The 23,948-nt window shown below is 41.2% G+C and overlaps 1 protein-coding gene across 1 annotated transcript in view; it reads left to right on the forward strand.

Moving 5' to 3' along the window:
- Positions 1–23,948, forward strand: part of PTPRN2 (protein tyrosine phosphatase, receptor type N2) — a gene marked incomplete at its 5' end in the record, with an annotated part of 355,818 nt that overhangs the window by 311,695 nt on the left and 20,175 nt on the right. The window contains 4 exons of the mRNA XM_015427868.1: positions 2,717–2,836; positions 7,190–7,356; positions 13,902–13,955; positions 15,941–16,005. Coding sequence (XP_015283354.1) covers positions 2,717–2,836; positions 7,190–7,356; positions 13,902–13,955; positions 15,941–16,005 — 406 coding nt within the window. The remainder of the gene's footprint in view (positions 1–2,716; positions 2,837–7,189; positions 7,357–13,901; positions 13,956–15,940; positions 16,006–23,948) is intronic.

The following is a 23,948-nucleotide window of genomic DNA, read 5'->3' on the forward strand; positions in this document are numbered from 1 at the left end:
GCCTTGGCATCTAGTCATGCCGGCCACATGACCACGGAAAAGTCTTCGGACAGCGCTGGCTCTTCGGCTTTGAAACGGAGATGAGCACCGCAACCCTAGAGTTGGATTCGACTGGCTTTCGAGCAAGGGAACCTTTACCTTTACCTTAATTCATTTGTACCTCGCCTTTCTCCCCAGGAGGGACCCAAAGTGGCTTACATTGTTCTCCTCTTCTCCATTTTATTCTCACAAAAACCCTGTGAGGTAGGCTAGGTCGGAAGAATGGTGACTGGGCCAAGGTCACCCAGTGAGCTTCCATGGCCCAAGTGGGGATTTGAACCCTTCCAGATACTGGTCTGATACTCTTTGACTCTTTTGTGTCAAGCACTGTGTGTTGCCAGAGAGAGCATTATGGTGCACAAACAAAATAGCAGTATGAGTGCTGCTCTTGACAAAATGGGAAAACGTGGCGGATATTAGTGTTAAATATGGCTGCAGTATCCTAGAATTTCATTGTTGGAATTCAACTGTCTTGCCAGTTCGAGTGCCCTGTACTTCATAAAATGACTTGGGGAAAGATGGTACCCTAGAGTAACTTTGAAATTGTTTGTTTAAATTAACTTTCATTTGAATTTATGCATAAAGGTAATTTTCAGAGGTCTGAGATGGCGCCTCTAATGAAATGTGTCTGAAGCCAATGAAGAGGCTTGCCAGACTGTAAGGGCTCCACATCCTCCCTCCGAACGAGTGGGCTTTCATAATGTTACACTTGGGTGGCACAAGCAACTGCTCGATGATTAGTTTATGACCTAGATCATTGTGTTTTTATTACACTCATAAAAACCGTGTTTCTCCTCATTTTCGTAATGGCTTCATTGAGCTTCTGTACCTTCTAAAGGCACATTAAACTGTTAGATGATAGAGGCACCAGCTACCAGGGACAATTTGTTAGAGGGGTTTGCGAAGCGCAGATACCTGAAAGCGAGATTCGTAGTTTAAGCTCCGTGAAGTGTGTGAATTAATGGCACTGGTAGTATCTTTTAATATAGTTGTTTTCTTGGGGTGGGGAGGCTGGGATCGCTATCACAGGTCTCTGAAGAAAGCAGAAAAATAAAGAAGAAAAAATAAAAATTTCCAACGTATTATTTTATATTGTTCATAGTGGGTCTTCCCTCAGTGTTTTTAGTGGGACCAGAAAATCACTTGGGAGCACAGATTGGTCATAGGCGTCCTTTACTGGAACATCAAGAAATAAAGCTCTTATTTGCCCTTCTCCTAAATGTAGGAAAATCTCAAAAGAACACAGTATGTTCAATTAGTCTGTCATTTCAGAATGTGCACCTTTTTTCTTGTAAATAAATTCAATGATTTTAAAAGCAGAGGATTCATTGTCTTATAAATGAAGCAAATGCTATTAGGGCCAGCCCCCCCACCACTACCACCATGTCCCACAAAGGGGGAAGCCTTTAATTGAGTGCACTGTCTCTGTGCTGCTTATGCGAATGCCCCCTTTTTCTTGTTTACTCTATTTACATCTCAATGCTGTTGCTTATAAATATTTTTGCAAAATAAACTTAACCCTTTTGCAGAAAGATCAGTTTCCTTTTCACGGGGTAATTTTGTATGCTAATAGAAAGACAATGAAAGTTGCATTCAAATATAGCATCAATGTACACCATAATAATAAAGACTTTTAGTGATTATGCAGCTCCATATTAATTCAGAGGAGGGTTTTTGTTCCACAGCGGGCTGAGTTTGCAACACGGCTATGCCATCCTAGCTGGTTTTGCAGCTTCTTTGAATGACATCCAACAGACCTTTAATTGAGGATGACTTTGATTCTTGTTTGCTTGCTCTGGAACCATGCTTAGTTATTAAATGGCAACACCATTAAAGTTGTCCTGTTCTAGTGTCTGTATATTTTGGGCAAACATAGTCTTGATTGTAAGTTATATTTATATCTGGCATGTATTTTAATTTTTTTGAAAGTTTATCTCCATTGTAAACTGAAACCGGTGAATTAAATTTGCACATAAACCGAGCTACTGACCTGCTAGAATGGTTCAGATTTGTGGTGTATGTGTGTGATATTTTAAACATAAAACATCTCAGTAAGGGTTGCGGGTGTTTTGTTGTTGTTTTAATCTGAATGTGTGGCTATTCTGTTAAAATGGCAACTCTACTGCTTTTCTTTTAACACAAAAAATGATCTAGAAGGAACCAAGCTAAGCATGCAAGCAGCATTTCTATCTGACTTAGCATGACAGATTTTATTGGTATCTTGTTAATTACACACATCCATATTGGGATGGCATACCAAAAATGATGTAAAGGTAAAGGTTCCCTTGCTTGAAAGCCAGTCGAATCTTATGATGTAGCGGATTGTTATTGTTGTTGCTTGTTTAAAAAAAAGCATTATCCATTGTTTCCTCTGCAAATGGGGAGTGTGAAATTGAAAAAAGCTGAAGATAATTCCAAAGAAAAGCACAGACGCTATTTACACAGTATTTGGATGTATTCTTTGGAAATTCTTTAATATTTCATGTAACATGCAAAATATGATGTCAGTTTATTCAGAGCTTTGGAAGCAGCTGCAGAGAAAAATGTCTAATGAAAATGAAATACATTTCCTGTGAATGGAATAAATTTCGATTGTGTGTCTGAGTGCAGTAATTATACATGTCATGCAGTAATTAGGCAGTCACAGTGTGGCCACGGTGTCTTTCTTTGTCTGCAGATGGTCTGGGAAAACGGCTGTGTCGTTATTGTCATGCTGACACCCCTTGCTGAAAATGGAGTCAAACAGTGCTACCACTATTGGCCAGATGAAGGGTCAAACCTCTACCATATCTACGAGGTACTTAAACAAAATATCTGCTTGTAAACCTGACAGTAAGTGTGTGGATTGATTTCATACAGAGCAAAATATTGCTTAATGGGATTTGACCTGCAGACTGAGCCGAGGTCTACCATAAAATGCAGTCTTGTGGTTCTTGAATCATTTCAGCTTCATTGAAAATTCTGTGCATATCTTGATAGCATGGCTAGCCGAGAAGCAGTTCTATACAAATTCTAAATATACACATGGCCAGAGAGGTTTGCAAATTAGAATGCTTTTTTCCCTAAGAGGTTCAAATACAAACAAGGATGGAATTAAAATTTATACATTATAAGAAAATATTGTGCCTATAAATATTTAACAGCAGCTGTGGCTTCTACTGTTTATTTAAAAATCCTGCTTATCATTTTGGTAGTTTAATTGTTTTTTTTCCCCCAACATAAACCTATAGGGTTTTTTTGGCTAAGATGCCCCAAAGAGACACAGTATGGCAGCATCCTGTGGGCAGCAAGAAAGGTCAGGCCAGAACTCTGTAGCCGGCCCAATGCAACTCCAATGTAGAAGTAAACCAAGCTATACAGAGCCCATACTCACTATGGTTCCAGTAGAATAGAGTGTTGAGAAGTTACCTGCCCCACCATCCCACTCAGTCTCACCTTTATACCAGCCATCTATTTTATAAATTCAGGGCTTAAAATTCCACTTGGGTGGATTATAATACAATAAAAACAACAAGAAATAAAACACAGCAATTATTCTAAAGCAAAAGTCTTTAGACAAAGCATCTTGTACACTGTACAAGGTGCAAAAGCAGAGGCAAAAGTGTACAAGGTGCAAAAGCTGTGTACAAGACAGTGTACAAGGTGCAAAAGCAGAGGCAAAAGTGTACAAGATGCAAAAGCAGGGTACAAGGTGCAAAAGCAGAGGCCCAAGTAACCAGAGCTGTTCAGCCTCTCCAAAGCTTGGAGGGACAAGCATCCAAATATATATATATATTTAAACCCTGTTAGAGAGCTTGGCTTATGAGTTTTCCTGAGGTGCACCGTTAATGTGGATGTCACTGCTGAGAAGGCGCAACTCCTTGCCCCTATTCAGTCGAACTGGAATCAAAGACCAGATTCAGAGCAAGTTCTGCCCCAGAACATCGCAGTATATAGATAGGTTCACCTGGAAGAAGACATTACCGAAGGTAGCCTGGACACCAGCCATTTCTTAGGTTCTAAATAAATGCACATATACCTGTGGTTATGGTAACTGAGTGCATTTTAGGGCTTACTTTTGAGCAAATATGCTTCAGATATACTGCTGGCCATGTAGTAGCAGTGTGCTGCTACTAATGGAAATTGCCATGCAATAGTGATGACTGTGCTGTCCAGTTGGAAAGGGTTTCTTGGACTGGTTTGTTGAACTAGTGCAATGCTACAATTTGACGCTGGTCGCTACAACTCTGTTCAAGCCACTGATGGGCCAAGAATCTTGCCCCAGACTTAGGAGTCTGTTGCTGTATTGTTTTGTGTCTGATTTTATTTCACAAGGCATATCCTGCAAACTATTCTAAAATGTCCAGAATAAAAGGTAAAGAGTGGCAGTGTTTTTTTGAAGCAGTTGGTATATCAGTGCTCTGAACATACTGCTCATACTAGCTGTCTTTCTGCATTTAGAGCAGGGACATACACAGTCAAATAGCCAATTGTCACGTAACTCTTTTCCTCTCCCTTCCATAAACACTCACAGTGTAAGATCTTATATGTCTTGGGAGGAAAAAACAGGTCCATTGCTTTGTCTTCCATTCTTAGGACTTCACAGAGAACTCCTGTATGTAAGGAGGAATATGCCATGTAGATTAGTCGGGCTGGTTAGTTTCTGCATGCTAGAAGTCTTTGTAGAACAGAAGTGGTCACAATGGCCATACGATGTGGATAGTGTACTTTTTCCTGTAGGTTTGTTGTGTGAAGATTTTCTTCACCTGTACCTCCAGAAGCACTTCTTGCCCAGGCATAAGAAGCTAGGGATCAGGGCCGTAATGTTCAATTTCATCTTATATTAAAAGTAAACAGGCCACATGGGTGAAATAACTGCCCGATCGTCTATTAGGTAGATTCTGATTCTCCTGGTTAAGCCAATTGAAGTAGAATGTTTGAATTTAAGCAGTTCTAATCAGATTTAATCTGATTTTATAGTTGTAGTGGTGTTATTTTACATTATGGAAAGGTAAAATTGTCATATACTGAGTCAGACTGCTAGTCCTTGTTGGAAGAGAAGGCCTAGATGCTGTCTGAAGGGGGGGCCGAGCAAACAAGTCAGTGAGATAGACAAGGAAACTGTGGGGTTTCTTCCTGTTTACTCTCCTGTCACTGTTCTTTGATGTAGACTGATAGATTACAGGGAAATTGCCTTTCTTCCTTCCATACTGGACTGACTAATCAGTTACTGCCAACACTTCTAGCTCAGTATTATCTCTTTTGATTTACTGTCACTTTCCAAAGCCTCAGGCAGAATTCTGTCCTGGCCCTGCTCTCCAAAAGCCTTTAACTGAGGTTTTGGCTATTGAACCCCAGACCTTGTACGTGAAAACACAACCACTGACTGAACATTAATTACACGAAAGATTGGACCAGATAGAGTAAAGCCCTTGTGCTCAGTCTCAACAAAGGTTGTGATTGGCTTGTGAATTTGAAATGAAGTTGAGTATTCTGTTTTAACTGGGTTACAATGAATCAGATCTCCCACATACCAAACTCCATCATTCTGCCCCATGTGCCAGACTTGCATCTTAAAACCTTTTTAAAATTATCGACTCAGTTTCTAGAAGAGGCTGTGGAGCTGTTATCACAAAGTCAAGGCTGAAGATTGGCTTTCACAACAACTTGCTGAATAGGGTTGGTCCTAATCCATCAACTAATCCATTTTGGTCAGTAAGTAATACTGACTTGGATCCTAGCTCTTTCTTCCATGTTTGGAGGGAGTACTCTGTTGCAATGAGCAGAAGGTGCCTAGCGCTGCAAAAAAACACTCTTGATAACTGAGCACTGCCTTTACACAATGCCGCAGAACCAAAGGAGCCGGTTCAGGGGCCAAGCTATTGTTCTTCTACAAGGAAAGAAAATAAGTCTGAACTACTGTTCTTTTGTAACCTGTATAGTACATTCCACAGTGATATGCAATTAAATGGTATTACGTTTTTAGTCCAAAAGAGTATCTGTGACACAGTCTGCCATACAGAAATGAATGGCTTATACAGGAGATGTTCCCAATGGATTGTTCACTGGCAATATATATATTCCAGTAGTGGCCAAATCTTGGCTCACAAGCTACATGCAGTTCTTCAATTAAATTACAGTTTACAAGCCTACACAACTGCAGCTCCTGCAACAGTGCTCCCTCCTCAGAACGTTGAGGGACCAGGCAGTCTGCTCCCAAGCACCTCACGTGCTAGGAATCAGGGCACTGACTCTTCCTGCCTTTGGAAGAAGAGAGACCACAGCAGAACGGAGAGGAAAGATAGCATCTCCTTGGCCTCAGTGCCCTCCCACGCTAGGAGTCATTCTGCATTCTGCTGTCTTCTCTCTTCTTTCAAAGGTGGGAAGAGAAGGCCAAGAGGAGAGGCTTGAAGAATTGGATGGGAACAAGAGGGCTAGGAGCAGAGAACCCCACAAAAATGGGACCAGGAACTCCAGGAGGTTGAAAATGAGCAGAGAAGGTGGCTTCATTCCCCTGGAAGGCTGGGCCTCTTTTTAACCTGGATAGCAAGCAATTAATGATGTAGCAGTCTTTTCAGCTTGGCTTACCTCATGAGCTCTGTTTAAAATCTGTTTTATTTACCCATCCACAGAAATAAAAGGATTTCCACTTGAATGTGTTGAGAATCCAGGCGATCAAACAAGTCGCCAGTGGTGAAACTAGTGGTGGGAGTTCCTTGAAAATAGAAATGGCCACTACATTTGAGGGGGCCATGCAGGTAATCACTCGGAGGCACTGGGTGATTGACCAAGCATTGATGTATTAGTTTGCTTAGTTGAAATGTTTTAACCCTGTCTTTCCTGTTTTAGCCCAAGGCAGCTATGCTGACTAATGCTGTTCTGTCAAACAGCGGCTGCCTTAGATTAGCTAAACTCAGGCTGATTTAATTATGGCTATTCCAAATCCAGCAGCAAAAGAAAAGATCCTCCCTTTTGATTGGGCAATCTGCAATGACAGCAGTCAGTACAGGTCATGTATTTTGTACCTCTGCACCTTCTAAAGATCATGGCATGCAGCTCTTCAGTATATTTAGCCACACCTTATATACACTGTTCATACAATATATACTGTGTTCTTTTTAAAATTCTAGTTTATACCTTTTTTTTCTTTCTTTTTTTTTGCAATGTGTAGGTAAACCTGGTCTCCGAGCACATATGGTGTGAGGATTTCCTTGTGAGAAGCTTTTACTTGAAAAACCTTCAAACCAACGAGACTCGAACCGTGACCCAATTCCATTTCCTTACTTGGCATGACCAGAAAGTTCCTGGTTCCACAAGGTCCCTGCTGGATTTTCGCAGGTACAGCATGAAGTACTGATAGCTGAAATAATCTACAAGGAGAGCACCACATACTAGAGCAGGGTGTCACTTTGAAACTATTGAATTGTGTGTGGAGTGATGAAGCAGCTCGGTCTGTTCCTCGTAGATACTCCTCTATGACTGTATCATGGTACTGGGAGATTATTCCTATCCCCACCAAATTCCAGGTTGGACAGCTGCCTGGGTGTTCATGTTATAGCTCTGTGTTCTAACTCGGACCCAAGCAAATGAATCCTTTGTGTGTTGGGCTGGTGCTGCAGAAATGGTAACAGTGAGGCCACGGACAGATGTCATAGTGCCACTGTTCAGGGTTCTGTATATCAGTACACAATGGCAAGCTGAATTTGTAAAACTATCATTAATGAACACATCAGGAATCTAAAACAGTAACTCTGTTTATGTATTAAGTGATAGGTACTGACACTGGATAGTCACCGAAGCATATTAGATCTTGATTTGCAGGGATCTGCCTTCATCTGTAGTGTTTGCACAGAGCCCACCTACTAAATCGATACCACTTAGTATCCAAGTTGACAAGACAATGCCTCCCTACTTTTTCCGGGGGCATGCAGCAGCCTCTCACTGCTGTGTGACACAGAACCTCTCATAGGAGCTCCTTGCTTGGGATGGCATTTTGAGACGTGCTTGTATACCTGCTATAGGTGCCAGCCCATGGCTCTGGGAGGCCACACACCTTCGTCTCCCCCAGGATGAAGCTAGACAAGTGCAAGAGTTCTAGTAGGGTTGAGATAACCCAGAGGCTGTGCTTATCTAAAGTTTGGGAGCAGCTTCCTGGGCAACTCTTGTTCTTTTCCATGGTTCCCACTGATGCTCCATTGTCCAGCTTTAATAAACAGATCAGGTTGATGGTCTCTGTATGTTCCACAAATAGGTACTGTTATGGAACGGTGGATTTTGAGTGACATAGTTCCTTATATGAGGATATACCTGTGGTTCCACGCCACTAATCACCGAGCCTTCCTCCAATACAAGGAAGCCCATCTACAGTGCAAAGACTGCTGTTCCACCAGCGGAAGACTCCTTGTACCGCCACCATTAAGTGGAATAGAACTTTTGTATCCAACTCTGTATATTTATATAGGATGCATCCTTGAACAGCAATGGGAATTCTTTGGGGAAGGTCAGCTGTAAGCCATATACAGGTCCCCTTATTTGAAAGTGTGTACTTTGATGAGGAATAAGTATCAAGAACATGTTCACAAAATGCTAGTTTAACATTCTACAGAGAATTTTCAAATAATAATAAAATCACTTGGAAGAATTTTAGCATGATTACTGCAGACCGCACATTCCAGTCAAATAATGTGAATTGTTTTGGTGAGCTGTTAAAAAAACAGTTTAGATCGTACCCACGGTCTTCAGGTTTACGCACAGGTTACATTTTTGCAGCACCAGCATTGGAATGGTTTGCCATCTGTTGCCATGTTCCATTGCCTAATCTCCTCCCTCTCCCCCTCCCAAGTAGATTTTTGCTCGCTTCAACTGAGTTATCTTTAGCTATTGCGTAGATGCAGAGTAGTAGTGTTGCTATAGGCACCAGTGGGTACAACCCAGAACCTCGCATTCAGAACTTCTGAATATGTAGTGAAATACCATGGGGAGCAGAAGATCTCAGTGCTAGTAGTACTAAAGAGTAGAGAAAGTGGTGGGTACACAGCTGGTTCTAAAATTTAAATAGATTCCAGTGTAATCTACATGTCGTTCTGTGGATGCGCTTCCTGCCTGAAGCAGACCCACCAAATGTGTCCATTCAAGGCCAGGTGGTATTTTGGCTTTTCATTCAAAAGGTATCCACAGGTTTTTGTTTTAAAACACCCTATAAAACTATTTTACATATATAAACTCTTTTGGGAGATGGTTGGTGTGCTATCCTTTTTATATGCACAAGCTTTTCAAAAGGATGTTACTTACTTGATTTTGTTAATTTTTGTATCTTCAGTAACAGTACAGAAGCAGCATATTTTATCATTGGCAAAAGGAATAAATGCTCTGCCCTTGCCAATCCTGATTATTAATGTTTCACAGTTTTCAAAAACTTACACCATGCTATACAGTATGACCTCCCCATCCTCTGATTGTCCATGTTTTGATGTGTATTCAACATGTTTATATACAAATATATAATTTGTATATGTGTGTATATTTATATACTCACATACATATGAAGCTACGAATATACACAACCAACCCTCTATTATAACCAAGAACAAAAAACTGGATTCTCCAAATTACCTTGCCCCAGAGTCTGTTGATGGGAATGTTGCATTCTAAGTTGAAGCTAAATTGGCAAGACTTTGAAAGCCGCAAGCATAACTCTTCTTTTGTGCCTCTGTATTAGGTAGTGCTTCAGATGATATTGTGTTGAGTAGGTGAATCGAGCCTAGGGCATTAAAAGCTTATGTCGGTTCGAAATATTGTGCTCTCAGGTATCAATTGGTGAATGAAGACAGACTTTGCTTCTCTCCGTAAGCTTAGAATAGTCATGCAAAATGCAGTGCTTGAAAGGTAAAAGCGCTCCTCCTGCTCAAAACACTGGTCAGTTTTCGTGGTTACAGAGTTGCAGTTTTATTTTGAACAATAGACCAGTTTCTTTAACTCTGGACTAGCTTGTTAGTCATGCACTGATAATGTGTAATTAAATATTTCTTGAGCCCAGAGGGAGCACATTTACACTTAAAAGAGACACTGCGAAGCTAAAAGATAATTAGCATCACGTGTGAGGGCTTTGCTTAAAATATATATTATGCTATCACTGCTTGCTGTGTGCAATGGCATTTACTAACACTGCTCACTTTAAAAATGGTCAAATTCTTATTTTGCCAGCTAATTAGCGGTTGCCAGTGTCATTTTTGTGATGTTGCAGCTAGTAATATAAGCCCAGTTGCATAGTCACAAAAGTGATCATTGGAAACTGTGACTCTGCTGCAGGGACAATGTGGGAAACCCCTTTTCTGAGCCTCTAACGACCTCTGACCTATGCTTGCTGATGGTTTGCATGGTGATTTCTTTTTTGCTCAATGAGCAAAGGGTTGGTTTGTATTACTAATCATTCTTTCCTAGTTAATTCTTCCTCTGTGTGTGTATGTATGTATGCATTTTATTTGTATATTAAACAATCAGAAACATTACTTATGATTTTTTCCCCCTCTTGGACTTTGAATGAACTAGCACTGCTGTATATTTCTCCAGGTTCCAAACCTGTTTCTCAACAATGATAATTTGTGAAGCCCTTTGTCATTTTCTTGCACTTTCTGAAATCAGTGGTGATCAAGGTGTTTAAATGGGTGTCAATAAAAATGGTAGTCGGGATACCATGGCACCTGCATCCTTTAACCAACCCATTTCAGTTTTAGATAAATATATTGAAATACCAGAAATGCAAATGTAACAAAAAATGCCTCCCTCTCCCCAGCTAGTCCTCCTAAGACGCACAGCTGCCCAATTAACACTTTACGTGGGCCTTCAGTTACACCAGTGTTTGACTGCTGTTTGTTGGTATAAACACGTGAAATGCATGGGGGAGACACAAATCCACAAACACTCACGGAATGGGACAGATCCCACTGTAGAGCGGCAGCTTCCTGCAGCTCTCTGATGCGTATTTATTTGTCTTCAGTGTCACACTTTATGCATTTAACACAGCACACATTGATGTAACTGTAGCACCACGTGGAGTGTAAATTGGCTTCCACTTTGTGTTGACGAGAGCAATTGTTAACGGTACCAATTGGAAAATGAGACATCTTTATCCAGAGTCCTGTTTATAAGACCAGGCAATGCTATTTAACTGTAATAATAATAAGTAAAATATTCATGAGCAGCTTGATGCAGGTCTTGTTGTGTTGTATTTTTAAAATCTTGTGAGCCACCTCAAGCCCCACATTGCAGGAGAGGGGTGGGATATAAATCTTAAAATAAATTAAAAATAAAAACTGTTCAATCACAAGCCATGGCTTAGCAACTGGAAGAGCTCAAAGGTCTCATGCAAACCTTCACCTCTTTGTTCTCATTGGCATCCCCTTCCCCTCTTGCTGCCAGCTGTAAGATAACTACAATCAGCATTAGGTCTGCATCATATAGCTAAGTGCCAGACCAAAGTTATGGTGGTCAGAATTGAGATTGTCTTCTTTGGTTTGGGTTAAATATGGCAAATGAAAAAGTCATTGGAGTTATAATCCTGAGCATACATACTTAAAACCAAAAGGGAGGTGAGAATATCAATACAACAGGGGAGGAAGATGAAAGGGAAGCATGTGAGATTACAGGATACTCCTGATCACCAAGCCATAATTCAGTAATTGATCAGTATTATGAGCCAGTATAGGAAAGCTGGGGAATGTCCAGTAAGGAGGACATTAAAGTAGGCTTTTTCTTGGCTCTTAGCCATAGACTGCATATTCCTCCCTAAGTACCATGGCACTCAAAATGAAGCTTCACATCTAAATCCAAGGTACAACTTGAAGATTAGTTACAGTAAGCATTCATATGGTGACATCTCATGGGATTTTCAAGGCAAGAGATAAGCAGAGATGGTTTGCCATGGCCTGTCTCTGTATAGCAGCCATGGACTTCCTTGGTGGTCTCCCATCCAAGTACTAACCTTGGCTGACCTTGTTTAGCTTCCAAGCTCTGATGAGCTCAGACTAGTCTGGGCTATTCAAGCAGCTATTTTCACTATAAATTCTTGAATTCCAAGTGTTGTTTTTATAATGGTCTAACTTTGCTGTGCTTGGATTTAAGGAGGTTAGTGCTCTGCTGTCGATTTCAAAAATGTATTTAGGCTTCTTTTAAGAAGTTGATACCCAAAGGGGAATTATTTAAGTAAATAAAAAAGTATATGTAACTGACCAGCAGAAGTCACTTAAATGTCTGGTGAAAACAATTTATTCTTGCTTCATATACACTTGGTGTTCTTTTCCTCTTTTGAAATAGCTTTGTAGCGAAAGGTTTTTGTAGGTTTTGCCTTTCCTATTTAACATATGGTTTAGACACTTGATATTTCTAGATGAGTAACTTATTTCACATCTAAATCCCAACTCTTGAGTATTAACACTCATTATTATTGCTGACTAGATAGTATTTTAAAGTGTGCCTAGTAGTGAAGATGTTTACAGTGCAATTCTATGCAGAGTTACTCCAACCTAAACCCATTGGGTTTGGTGGGCTTAGACTAGAGTAACTGCACAGGCAATAAACTAACAGTGCAATCCTATCTTTGCAACAACTTTGTAAAAGGTAGGTTACTGCTCCTATCTTTTAGGTGGGAACATATAAAAGCTAGCTTGTTATTAAGTGCATTTACTTGAAAGTAAAAGCCATCAGCCTCAATGGAAATGTGAAAATATGCTGAGCAATACAATCTGTTCCTTGTGTTATTGTCACAAATTCATTTTGTATTGTACCCAGCCCCAAATTAATCGTAAATCTTTCACCAATGCTGCATGACTCATATAACTTCTTGGCATTGTTATATTAACACCCAAAATACCTTTTTAGCAGTAGCTAGATGTAGTCATTCTGAAAAAAAGTGGCAGGGTAGTAGTATTTTTTAACCTCTTCTACACAATCTGAGTACATGCATGACGTCCTTGAGGGACAGAACAAAGTTTGATCAAGTCTGGGGCTGTATATGCATGAAAAATGGTTTCTGTGTACCTGTCCCTAGCTGCATGCAAAAATGTGTGCCCCAGTTCCCCTTCCCAAAGCAGCAAGTTGGAACTGTGCACATGTCCTTTTAAAAAAGCTAAATCCCTCCAAACTGTTGAGGAGCAAACATGGATGCAGGAAAGGAGGACTGGCTCCACACTTCCTCCTGTCCCTACTGAAGAACTAATTGGTAGGATTACAGTGTTGTAGAATAAAGGGTGTGTGTGGCTTCTTCATGCTCAGCCCTGACTGCCGTGCCCATGCTGTGTTGGACCAGAGCCAGGAAGCACACGTTTTCTAGCTAGTGCACGTTGTTTACATTCGCTTGTATTCCAGATGTGAGAAATGATAGAAGAGCTTTTATTGGCATGTATGGAAAATACCAGTACTTCAGTGTGAAAATGGGTGTAGAAATGATGATGTGTGAAGGTCTGCTTGGAATATCCCAGTATGTCACAGTGAACTTTTACGGGGTCTAATATGATACAAGTTTGTCTGTATTACTGTACGGAATGTGGGATTGGTACGAAACTGAACACACACCTGCATTTTGTTAAGGCTACTGTTGTCAACAGCATACTCTGGCCTAGGGCAGAATTCACTAAGCACTGTGCCTTCAGCGAAATCTTTATTTATTCCAATGGATCTTGTGTAGGAGCAGTGTTTGGAGGATGGCACCCATTGTCCTGATGAATTAGGCTTGCACAGGGTTGATTGATCTGAAGAAAGCTTGGGTCAGGTTTTCCGAACAAGTCAAACCATGTTTTTATGTGTGATTTTTTTAAAAATTATTTTTTCCGACAGTCTGGGCTTGTGAAGTAATGTGTTTCTTAATGCCTGTATTTGTTTTATTACAGAAAAGTAAACAAGTGCTACAGGGGTCGTTCTTGTCCAGTAATTGTTCATTGCAGGCAAGTACCATTTTCAAGCTAGCCTCAAAGAGGCTAATAAGGAAATCATGTAACTTGAACCAAAGGTACAACTAGTTTTACAGATTGATTTGTAGGGTAAACCCTTCCCCCCCCCCCAAATGTTCCTTATTGTTTTGGCCCAGCATGATACCTTTGCTGCTTCTTAGATGGTAAAACTTGATTTCTCCAAAAAGAGTTTTTTGTTGCATATACTGTTCATAATTAACTGTTTGGCTCTCAGAGGTTCTTCAGGTTGTACAGTGGTAGAAGAAAACGGAAGAAGTCCTTTCTTCAGCTCTGTCAGGGCTAATTGGCCTAAAGAGCCCTCCGACTGGGTTTTTTTCCGGATCATGTAGAATTTTTTGCTATTTCACTATGCGTTGTTACTTTGAGGAATTTTTTTTTTTGACAATTCATGCGCACAACCAGCTTTTTGCCACATAAGAGAGTGATGTGGTGTTGGGAGCATCTTTGCTTGGTTTCTGGGCCTGTGTGTCGGACCAGAGCCACTTCCATAGCCCAGTAGCTTAGACCAGAAATAACGTACAGCTCTTGTCTCCCCCATTCCCCGCCTTCTGGCACTTTGACTGTCTCACAGATTTAAGTGCTTCTATAGTAAATCAGTGGAAAAATTGCTACTATTGATGAAACCTAGGATTCTCTGGTTATGTCAGTTTCAAGACTCACTTGGGTTTGAGCAATATTTGTAGAATTATGCTGTTTTCAAGACTCTAGTAAAACTAATGATTGAATTTCTCCCCTGTGGCTCAGTTTATTTCACTATAACTCGGCGAGAGATGTGTGGTCTCTTATGTAAATGATAATGTATACCTCCCATTCATTTAAAAAAATCTTTGCTTTTTGCCATTGCCATTTGTCTTCTTCAGTCCACCTCTTTGGCATCATTAATTAAATCATTACTTAATATCTAGTAAATTATACCCAAAAAAAATTAAGATCAAAACTATAGTAGCTTTATAATGTCTCCTTCCCCTGCCTGCTCAACAATAACTGTTCTTGGTGAAGGAAATTTTCAGAAGAAAACTGCTTCCAGTTATCTCTTTTCCTTATTCAGGAATTGCTACAAATACAGCCTTTTAAAAAACCAGATGAAAGGGCAAGAAAAATTGGTTGCTTAAAAACTTAATTGTGTTTGCTAGCAACGGACACCGAAACTATGACATGGCCAATTATAAGCAGATCTCTGACGGCAAAGCAAACGGCATTTAGATGAGAGTGGTCTGGGTTTCCTCAGAGTGCTCAGCCACAGATGCATCTTTCTTGTGTGTGCATGTTTTTAAAGGTAGTGCCTTTAGAAGATCAAAAACATCTTTCAGATGCTGCATGAATTTTTTTTCCTCATTGTAACAGCGCCCGTATTAAGGTGAAAAGGGGGGGGGAAATAGTTGGCAGTGTTGTTCCTTTTGAGGCCCAAATGGCTAGTATCCAATTACTTGGTAAGGAAATAATACGATCCTTAAATAACAAAAGATTTTTCACAATATAAGGAGAGGCAGGTGATTGAAAGGTTAGCTGGCCAAGCCATGGCCCTCCGGGTGAGCTCAGACACAGGGAAAAGCAATCATTTGAGAAAGATGCTGGGCCGGTTGATCAGCTCTTGAACTTGATTAGGGGGGAAAATGGACCTCAAAAATCTAGCATTTTAAATTTCATTACTGTTTAAAAATAATAGTGGATTTGTTTCCAAAATAAACACACCAATGCCATGAAAGAAGCAAATGTATCTTGCAAAGCTGTACAGTTCATATATATAAAAATAACTGCTAATCTTGTACAGATAATGAAAAATATTTCTTTCCTTCTCCCCTTCTTCTTCCTCAGCTTCTCTCCACCTCTCCTTAAAAAAAAAACCCTCCCCATGTGATGCTTCTCTAATATAAAATCAAGAGTAACTGCTTTTCTGCTGAATTATTGTGCACACGGCATTGATCAGAATTTCCCCCCTCCCCCCTGTCTGTTTGTAGTGATGGTGCAGGAAGAAGTGGAACCTACATCCTAATTGACATGGTTCTCAATAAAATGGCCAAAGGTGAGAATCAAAAGGGTTGCTGCTTTTGAGTTCAGAGATGTGACGGCGTTGTCATGGCAACACAGGCACTGTATTCACAGAAGGGCCTCGGATAGATTAGAGGCAAATTTTGCCCTTGCCTGAACGTGCTTTAGAGGTTTTTATTTTTTTTTATATCCACGGTGATTAAAAATGAAGGAAATTTGCAACTCCCCTGAAAGCTGTACATGAATGGGTCTTACACAAGTGCGGCTAGAAATTTACCATTTGCGTAACTTTTATCAGCATAGAGGTTTTGAAGTACACGCTGAACATTTGTTTAGCGTTGCCTAAATCTGAAGCCATTCAAACTCTCTGTAGGTCCTTCAGCAAGTTGATGTTCACCCCATTGTAACTCTCATACAGGCACTTCTCTGGCTTGAAGAGGGTTAGAAATCAGAAATGAACAAGGAGAACTTTGCACCTTGACTTTCTGAAATGTTCTCACAGTACATTCTGGGCCCTATTTCTCCAGTTTATTTCTACCTTGCTCCCTTTTCCATTTGCATGAGGCATTTGCTTGAATGGTGAACCATCACAGTATTTATTTGAAATAAGCAGCAGACCCACTCAGATAGGTCACAGGAGTTTCTGGCTTGCAGCAAAACACTATGAGAGTTACCACTCTTTCTGGCTTTACTCCTATGCGTTTTAAAAGCAGACGCTTAGAAATTACGCACGTGAAATTATCTGTTTACAATGTTCATATCCTGCCTTTCCATCCAACCAGGGCCACCAAGGCAGCAAACGGTTCGAACAAACATAATAAAATGCACCATAAAACACAGTTAAAATCAGGGCTAAAATACATATATATAAAAAACCCAAAACAGCTGATTGAAACACAAAGCAGGAAGAAGGGATCGCTGAAGGCAAAACAAAAAAGGTTGCCACCTGCTGGCCGAAGGAAGTGGTGGTAGGAGGGGGACAGACAGATATCCCTGGGAAGGAGGTCCGTGATCTTGCTGCCACTTCTGAGGAGAAGACCTTCTCTCGGAATGCCAGCCCCAGAAAGCGGGGCGCATGAAGCAGGGCCTCAGAAGGTGACCATAGTGGTTACGCTTTTGCCATCAGTTACCCATTTGCCTGGAAGAGCATCACCTACTTAATTCCTGCCAGGTTTCTGTTAGACACAGGAGCCGGGAAGAGATCATGGTATGAATATTCAGCAGCTGATCTTGCGTCTTGTGCATTAGAGGTCATCGGTTTTCATCGTTCAGCTAAACCAGGCCCGCTGGGTGCTACTGTCTGGCAAGCCTGAAGGCAAAAATAGGGGTATGGATGGAGCTGCCTCCGCAGAGGGAGGGGAGGGGTTTGACAGTGGATTGGTTTTGGGGGGCAGGTTGGGCCCTTCACGCCCCCCGCATCCCTTGCTCAGGTGGTTCTCCAGCAAGGCTAGTTGCTGACCTGACCAGGGTTCTGCATTGTTTTAAAGGGATGCCGCGTTTTGGATGCTGTGCCTCTCTACACACATTTACATACATCTCTAAATAAGGCGGCAAAGTAATTAAAGTATGTTTGGGAGAACCAGCACATGATTGTTTAAGTCAGTTACACACTAGATTCTCTGCCACTTTCAGAGGGTATTACCGTGTACCAATAAAGGTTACTCATTTCATTTCACTTGCTGTCAACCACAGTCCTCAAATCTTTTTCCAGCTTTTTTCTCTATAAGAGCAACAGGCCTCCATGGAAACTGCACCATCATCTAGTCTATGAGAATGTGGCCATCTTCATCATTACCTGTTACTCTAGGCTGGGCTTCAGAAAACTGCACAAGTAGTTCTGTGTACCTGAGGAAGTCTTTGGGCTTGCGCTTCTCAAAACACTGTTCTGCATGCTATACAGCAAACTACTTCTGACATTGAGAGGACTTTTCAGAAGCACTCTGTGGTATGGAACAGATGCTTGATGATCAAAGGGAGAGGGGCAAAACTCCCAGCAGGCATCCTTGGATATACCTAAAAATAGTTCTTTGGATCCCAGCCCTAGCCTGGGAGATGCATTACTTTAGCCACCTCTTTGAGTGATTGGGTGGACTTCTTGGCCCTTTTTAAATCTAAGAATGGCTTTAAGAGTATTCAGTATGACAGACTTCTATATAATGCTTGATAGCCCTCAGCTCAGGTAAGCCATTCATGTGAAAGCAGAAGGTGCTGCAGCATCAAACTGGAATGCTTTGCACAGCGAAGGATAACTCCTGGTATGCCGCGTGAACTAACAATGAGAACTAACTAAAATTTCTGTTTTGGGTTATGCTGCTCTCAGAATGATTGATCCTTATAAGCTTTGTGCTGAATTTCAGTAGTGCCAAAGCCTGTGTCTGTAAACACTGGAGGATGATCCCAGTGCTTGGATGTTATCTATGTAACAGACATGAATTTTGAGAGGACCACCTTTCACTTTTCTCCCATACACATGTAAGAATTAAGAGTTATTACATTTTATGCCATTAAAGGTTCCTGAAACTGAACTGAATTAAGAGAACTGACCCTATTAACAATTCAGTGGTGAGTATTCACCCAGGGTCAGAAAAAATGTTTTGTCGTTCATCGCAGCAAATGTTCATATCACTAGCAGCTGTTCTAGTGTATCTTGATGTCTAGACACTTTACTTGAGCTAATATATATTAGATATTAACAAACTGGAAGCCCTAATATGAACTGGGGAGTGGTAATAATCTGGAAATCAGAGGCTCAAGCAAAGAAACTGACAAAAAAACCCTTATTACTTTAAATGTAAACACAGATTTCTCCCTTAAAATTTCCTCCCACAGCCTCAGTGCTAAATAGAAATTACGTTGTTTTCACTGTTGGCCAGGTCTCTCTCTTCTTTGCACACCCTTAACTAGGCGCTGAGGGTCAGAGAGAGAGAGGAGAAGAGAGGCTGGCTGGCTGTCACAGGGAAGGAAAACCACTCACTATGGAGGTCCAAACTGAAGTTGCAGGAATGAAAGGCGAAAAAGGAGCTCTCTGTAAAGTTTTAGCTGGGTTTTTCAACAGCAGTTAAACATCAGTTCCCTGTTTCTCAGTACTTGTATCAGGACAGGTTTTAATCTGCCACACCCTATTTCTTCCTCTACTGTTTATGCCCCTCTCCCCCCCCCCCATTTTGGAGGGCTCTTCGTCAACAGTGGGTGATAAGGAGCATCAAAACAACCAGGTTATTACTCTAACAAATTGTCGTCAACAGTGGGTGATAAGGAGCATCAAAACAACCAGGTTATTATTCTAACAAATTGAGATGGGATGAAGAGTCCCTCCCATCAGAAGAGCGATTCCAGCCAGTAGGCCATCCAGCAAGCATTCAGACCATTGTGAAGTCCAGAAAGGAGTCCCATTGATTTCCAAGTAATTCTGATCAGGCTGTATGCAGTCTTAAAAATTAGAACAAAATACAGTGTGTTACACTTTCTTGTTCCCTAGCTGCAGAGGCCATTCAGCTCAGTCAGTTCTCTCTCTTCCTGACAGCCAAGAGGGACTTCCTAATTTTCCCAGAGTCTGGCACTTTTGACAGTTCAGCCACTGTCCTGCATTGTACAATTAACAGGCTTCATGTAGATGGTTTCCCCAGTAAGTTTGCAGCTTTGTTGGATAGGGAAGGTTTACTCTAAGATCTGGGGGTTGCACATAAAACCAGCAAGGGGATTGGTTTTATTGTATTTATATATGGAATTTTATGTGAGCCGCCCTGAGCTTGCCTTGGTGGGGAGGGAGGGGTATACACTGAATAAATAATAAGGTGGGGCTAAGCCAGCAAAGTGCTTTGTTCAGCCCTCTGTACTTGCTTTCAGCTTTCACTGTTTACCAATACATTAAGAAAAAAGTGTCTTCTAGTCTCCCCCCCCATTCCTTTTCTCTTTTGCTGCTGCTCACATGTGACCTGTCTTCTGTTACGACTTGTGCTTAAAAATATATACCCATCCCTCAAATCAATTGTCTGATGACCTGCCTCACTGCACTAAGACCATGGCGGTAAGATTCCTGACACAGCTGCTTTGTAACAGTGCATGAGATGTAGCGGAGAAGGTTGCAAAATCATGTGGCAGCCCCTAACAGTGACAAAATTGTTCTGGTTTGCTTTTCAACCGGATATTATATATAGCTGTATCGCCAACGTGTTTTTCCCGTCATTTTTTTTTCAAAGCTGTTCTTTTCACACAGTGGTAAGTGAGGGGGGGACCAAAGAGTAGATGGATCCTAAAAGAGAGCCAGGGCCCGTGTGGTGGTGTAGATGGACTCGGATCTGGGAGAACCCTGGTTTAAATCCCCGCTTTGCTATGGAACTTGCTTGGGGGCATTTGGACCAATCACTTTTTCTCCGCTTCATCTTCGTCACAGGTTTGTTGTAAGGGTAGAACGGAGGAGGAGGAGAGAATAATGCACATCACCTTGGAGCTGCTTGAGGAAGGGCAGGATAAAAAAAAATTAACTAAAATCAATTACTTTTTTAAAATGGCACCCTACTTGAGAACAGCATGTCTGTGAAAAACTGTATTATAAACATTCTCCATTTAATTGCATATTCTGCTCTGCCTTTAAAATCCCAGGCTAAAAATTGCTTCTCTTACCACAAGCCTCATTCAGTATGGTGTACTTCGGGTGGGTGGGAACTGTTTAACAGTGATGAGCTGGAACGCTGCTGTTGCATTCTGTTCTGTTTTCATGTGTGCTTAATATTTTTAAGTTGGACCGTACCTTGATTCTTTCCAAATGGAATGGAGTAAAGTCGTGGTTTGAATTTATTAGAGAGTTGAGCTAGTCCAGATCAGTTAATTAATATAGAAGACAAAGAAGTGGAATTTTCTTTGTGTGTGTGTGTGCTGTGTATAATATAGTGTGATATATATTATATAATACACTTTATTATATATAATATAGTGTAATATAGTGTGAATTTAGTAGAGATGTGAGCTATTCCTGATCAATTAATTAATATGGGAGACACAAGAGTGGCCTTTTCTCTGTATGTGTGTGTGTGCGTGCTGTGTATAAATATAGTGTGACAAGGACCTATCACATAAATTGAATCTCTTTGTTCTTGGTTACTGTGAAGTAAGTAGCTACCACTGCCACCTATTCCCTAGTCCCTACACAGCACCTACTTTCCAGTCTTTAACTACCGTGATTCTAAGTACATCAGCTTGGTACAAGGGTAACTAACTTGCCTTAGGTAATCTTTATTATGTAAACCTATGTAGTGATCGGCTGGGAATAAAAACCTGAGGGATTTGCCGCTTTGATTAATATGAAGCTTCAGGGAAGGATTTGCTCAACGTTCCACTGGTACCATCTATAGTATTATGCTTAGATTCACAGTGAATAGTTCCTATTCACAAACTCAAGTTCCCCACTGTTACACAAATCATTAACATGGTAAAAAGTATGGCTGCCAATCTCCAGGTAGAGCCTGGAGATCTCCAAGTATTACAATTGACCTTCAAACTACAGAAATCAGTTCCCCTTGAGAAAGTGGCTGTTTTGGAAGGTGGACTCCATGACGTTGTACCCTGCTGAGGTCCCTGACCTCCCCAGACTCCAGCCCCAAAATCTCTAGGTATTTCTCAAACCAGACTTGGCATCCCTGTGAAAAAAATTGATCCACTGTTAGATGTGTGCATGAAACAATTTCATTCTGTCCTCTGCACTCTCAACTCCACCTCCACTAACCAATAAAATTTCTGTGTGGAATTTCTCTAAATGTATTCAACAGTAAGCTTTCTCTGTTATGTGCTTCAGTGTTTGCTATGGTAAAACCTCTTTGCGGGACCAAAAGATCAGTATTTGTCCTTAGTTTGTTATTTATTCCTGAATAATTAGGAAGATGTTTTTTTCTCACACAGCTCTTACAATTTTTATTATTTATTTATTTTTCATAATTATAGCCCACCCTTCCCACACGCAGGCTCAGGGCAGGTAACATCATTTTATTAATACAATAAATAAAGTTAAAAATTTTGGTGTAGTGGCAAGTTTGGTGTAGTGGTTAAGTGCATGGACTCTAATCTGGGAGAACCAGGTTTGATTCCCCACTCCTCCGCTTGCACCTGCTGGATGACCTTGGGCAAGCCATAGTTTCGTCAGAGCAGTCCTTGAAAAAGAGCAGTTTCTGTCAGAGCTCTCTCAGCCCCACCTACCTCACAGGGTGTCTGTTGTGGGGAGGAGAAGGGAAAGGAGTTTGTAAGCCGCTCTGAGACACCTTTGGGTAGTGAAGGGTGAGGTATAAATCCAATCTCTTCTTCTTAAAACACAGTAATATACATGAAAATGGTGGTCACAGGCTAGAAGTAGAATTGGCTAGTTGTGAGAGATTCCTTGGCCCTTTGATGACAAATGAGTGATAGTCAGCCGTAGATAAATGGGTGACAACAACCTCAGGGAGGCCATACATGGATGCCCGCTGCCTTAACCAAAGGCCTGACTGAACAGCTCCATCTTACAGGCCCTGCAGAGTTGAAGAAGATCCTTCAGGGCCCTGATCTCGATGGGGAGGATGTGCCACCAGGCCGGGACGAGGGCAGAAAAGATGGATGTTTTTTGGGCCAGGGACCACCAGGAGATGTTGATCCATAGAGCATAAAGCCCTTTGAGGCATATATGGGGAGAGGCAGTCCCTCAGGTATGTTGGTCCCATAAAGAGCTTTTATAGGTGGAGCTACGTCTAGCTTCAGTTGCTTGAAGCTGCGGCTCAGAATCTGCCTCATTAGAAATTCTGCGTAGTGCAAAATGGTTAATAGCATGGCACTCAAAAGGTTGATGAAGTAGTACGCAGTGTGTGTATTGCAATCTTTATAGTGCTTTTGTCTTCGGTACCAGTGATATTACTGTTTGGAGGGGCCATGGCTCAGGGTGGGGGGAAGCACATACTTTGCATGCAGAAGGTCCCAGGTTCTGCTCCTGGCACCTCCAGTTGAAGGATCTCAGGTAGCAGATGCTGGGAAGGACGTTTCTCTGTGTGAGGCTTTGTAGAGCCACTGTCGGTCAGGGAAGACAATGCTGACCTAGATATTTAGAATTTGAAAGAATCTTATAGGCCAACTGGTAAGTGCAGGAAATCCAAAGCTGGTTCACTCCTGACAGATGACTGTTCAGCCTGCTCTTGAAGATCTTTGGTGGAGAGAGAACCCACTTCTTTTCTAGTTAATTGGTTCCTTTATTTATTTATCAGATTTCTACCCCGCCCTCCCACCGAAGCGGCTCAGGGCGGCTTACAAGCAATTTAAAACCAACACTCAGTTAAAACCAACAATTACAAAATATAAAATACGATTCCATAAAATCCCAGCTAATTTTGTTAACTGTTCTTACCCTTTTCCCAACAGTCTAACATAGTCTGTGTCAGCTCCATATGTTCATATATATTTGATAGCTGGGATTCACTGGTGCATGAGATTATATTTATTAAAATAATTAAATAAAATATTTATATCCCGCCTTGCCTTTCCATTCAGTTATCTGGAATATGGGATGTAGCTTCACACAGCCTGTCTTCTCACAATCACTTAATGTGGTTACCACATTATATTCCATCTGCTGAGTCAAATTCCATCAACGTGGTTAATGGATAATGTTTCCTTTCCCCCATGTTTTATGTACTCTGTGTGTATGCTCTCAGACCTAACAAAGTCTGCCCTCTGACATACTGGGCACCCCTTGGGTTACTCGGGTACTCAAAACATATCAGCTTCCTCTGTTTTAGTGAAAGGGCATGCTGCTGTTTGACAATTGGAGGGGGGCATACAGGCAGCCCGCAGAACTTGGTAAGCACAGCAAAATAAGCTTAGTTGTTATTCTCCGTGGACTGTATTTCAACTATTTGTCTCGTCTTTAAAGTTCATTGAGAATCCTTTTGCATTCATTCAAAGGGCATTTCAGTGACTTTGAAAATGTAAATTTCAAGTGGCATTTTGATAGGTCTAAATAAA

The sequence above is a fragment of the Gekko japonicus genome, unplaced genomic scaffold (assembly GCF_001447785.1).
Source record: "Gekko japonicus isolate JY-2015 unplaced genomic scaffold, Gekko_japonicus_V1.1 scaffold735, whole genome shotgun sequence".
Taxonomy (NCBI): Eukaryota; Metazoa; Chordata; class Lepidosauria; order Squamata; family Gekkonidae; genus Gekko; species Gekko japonicus.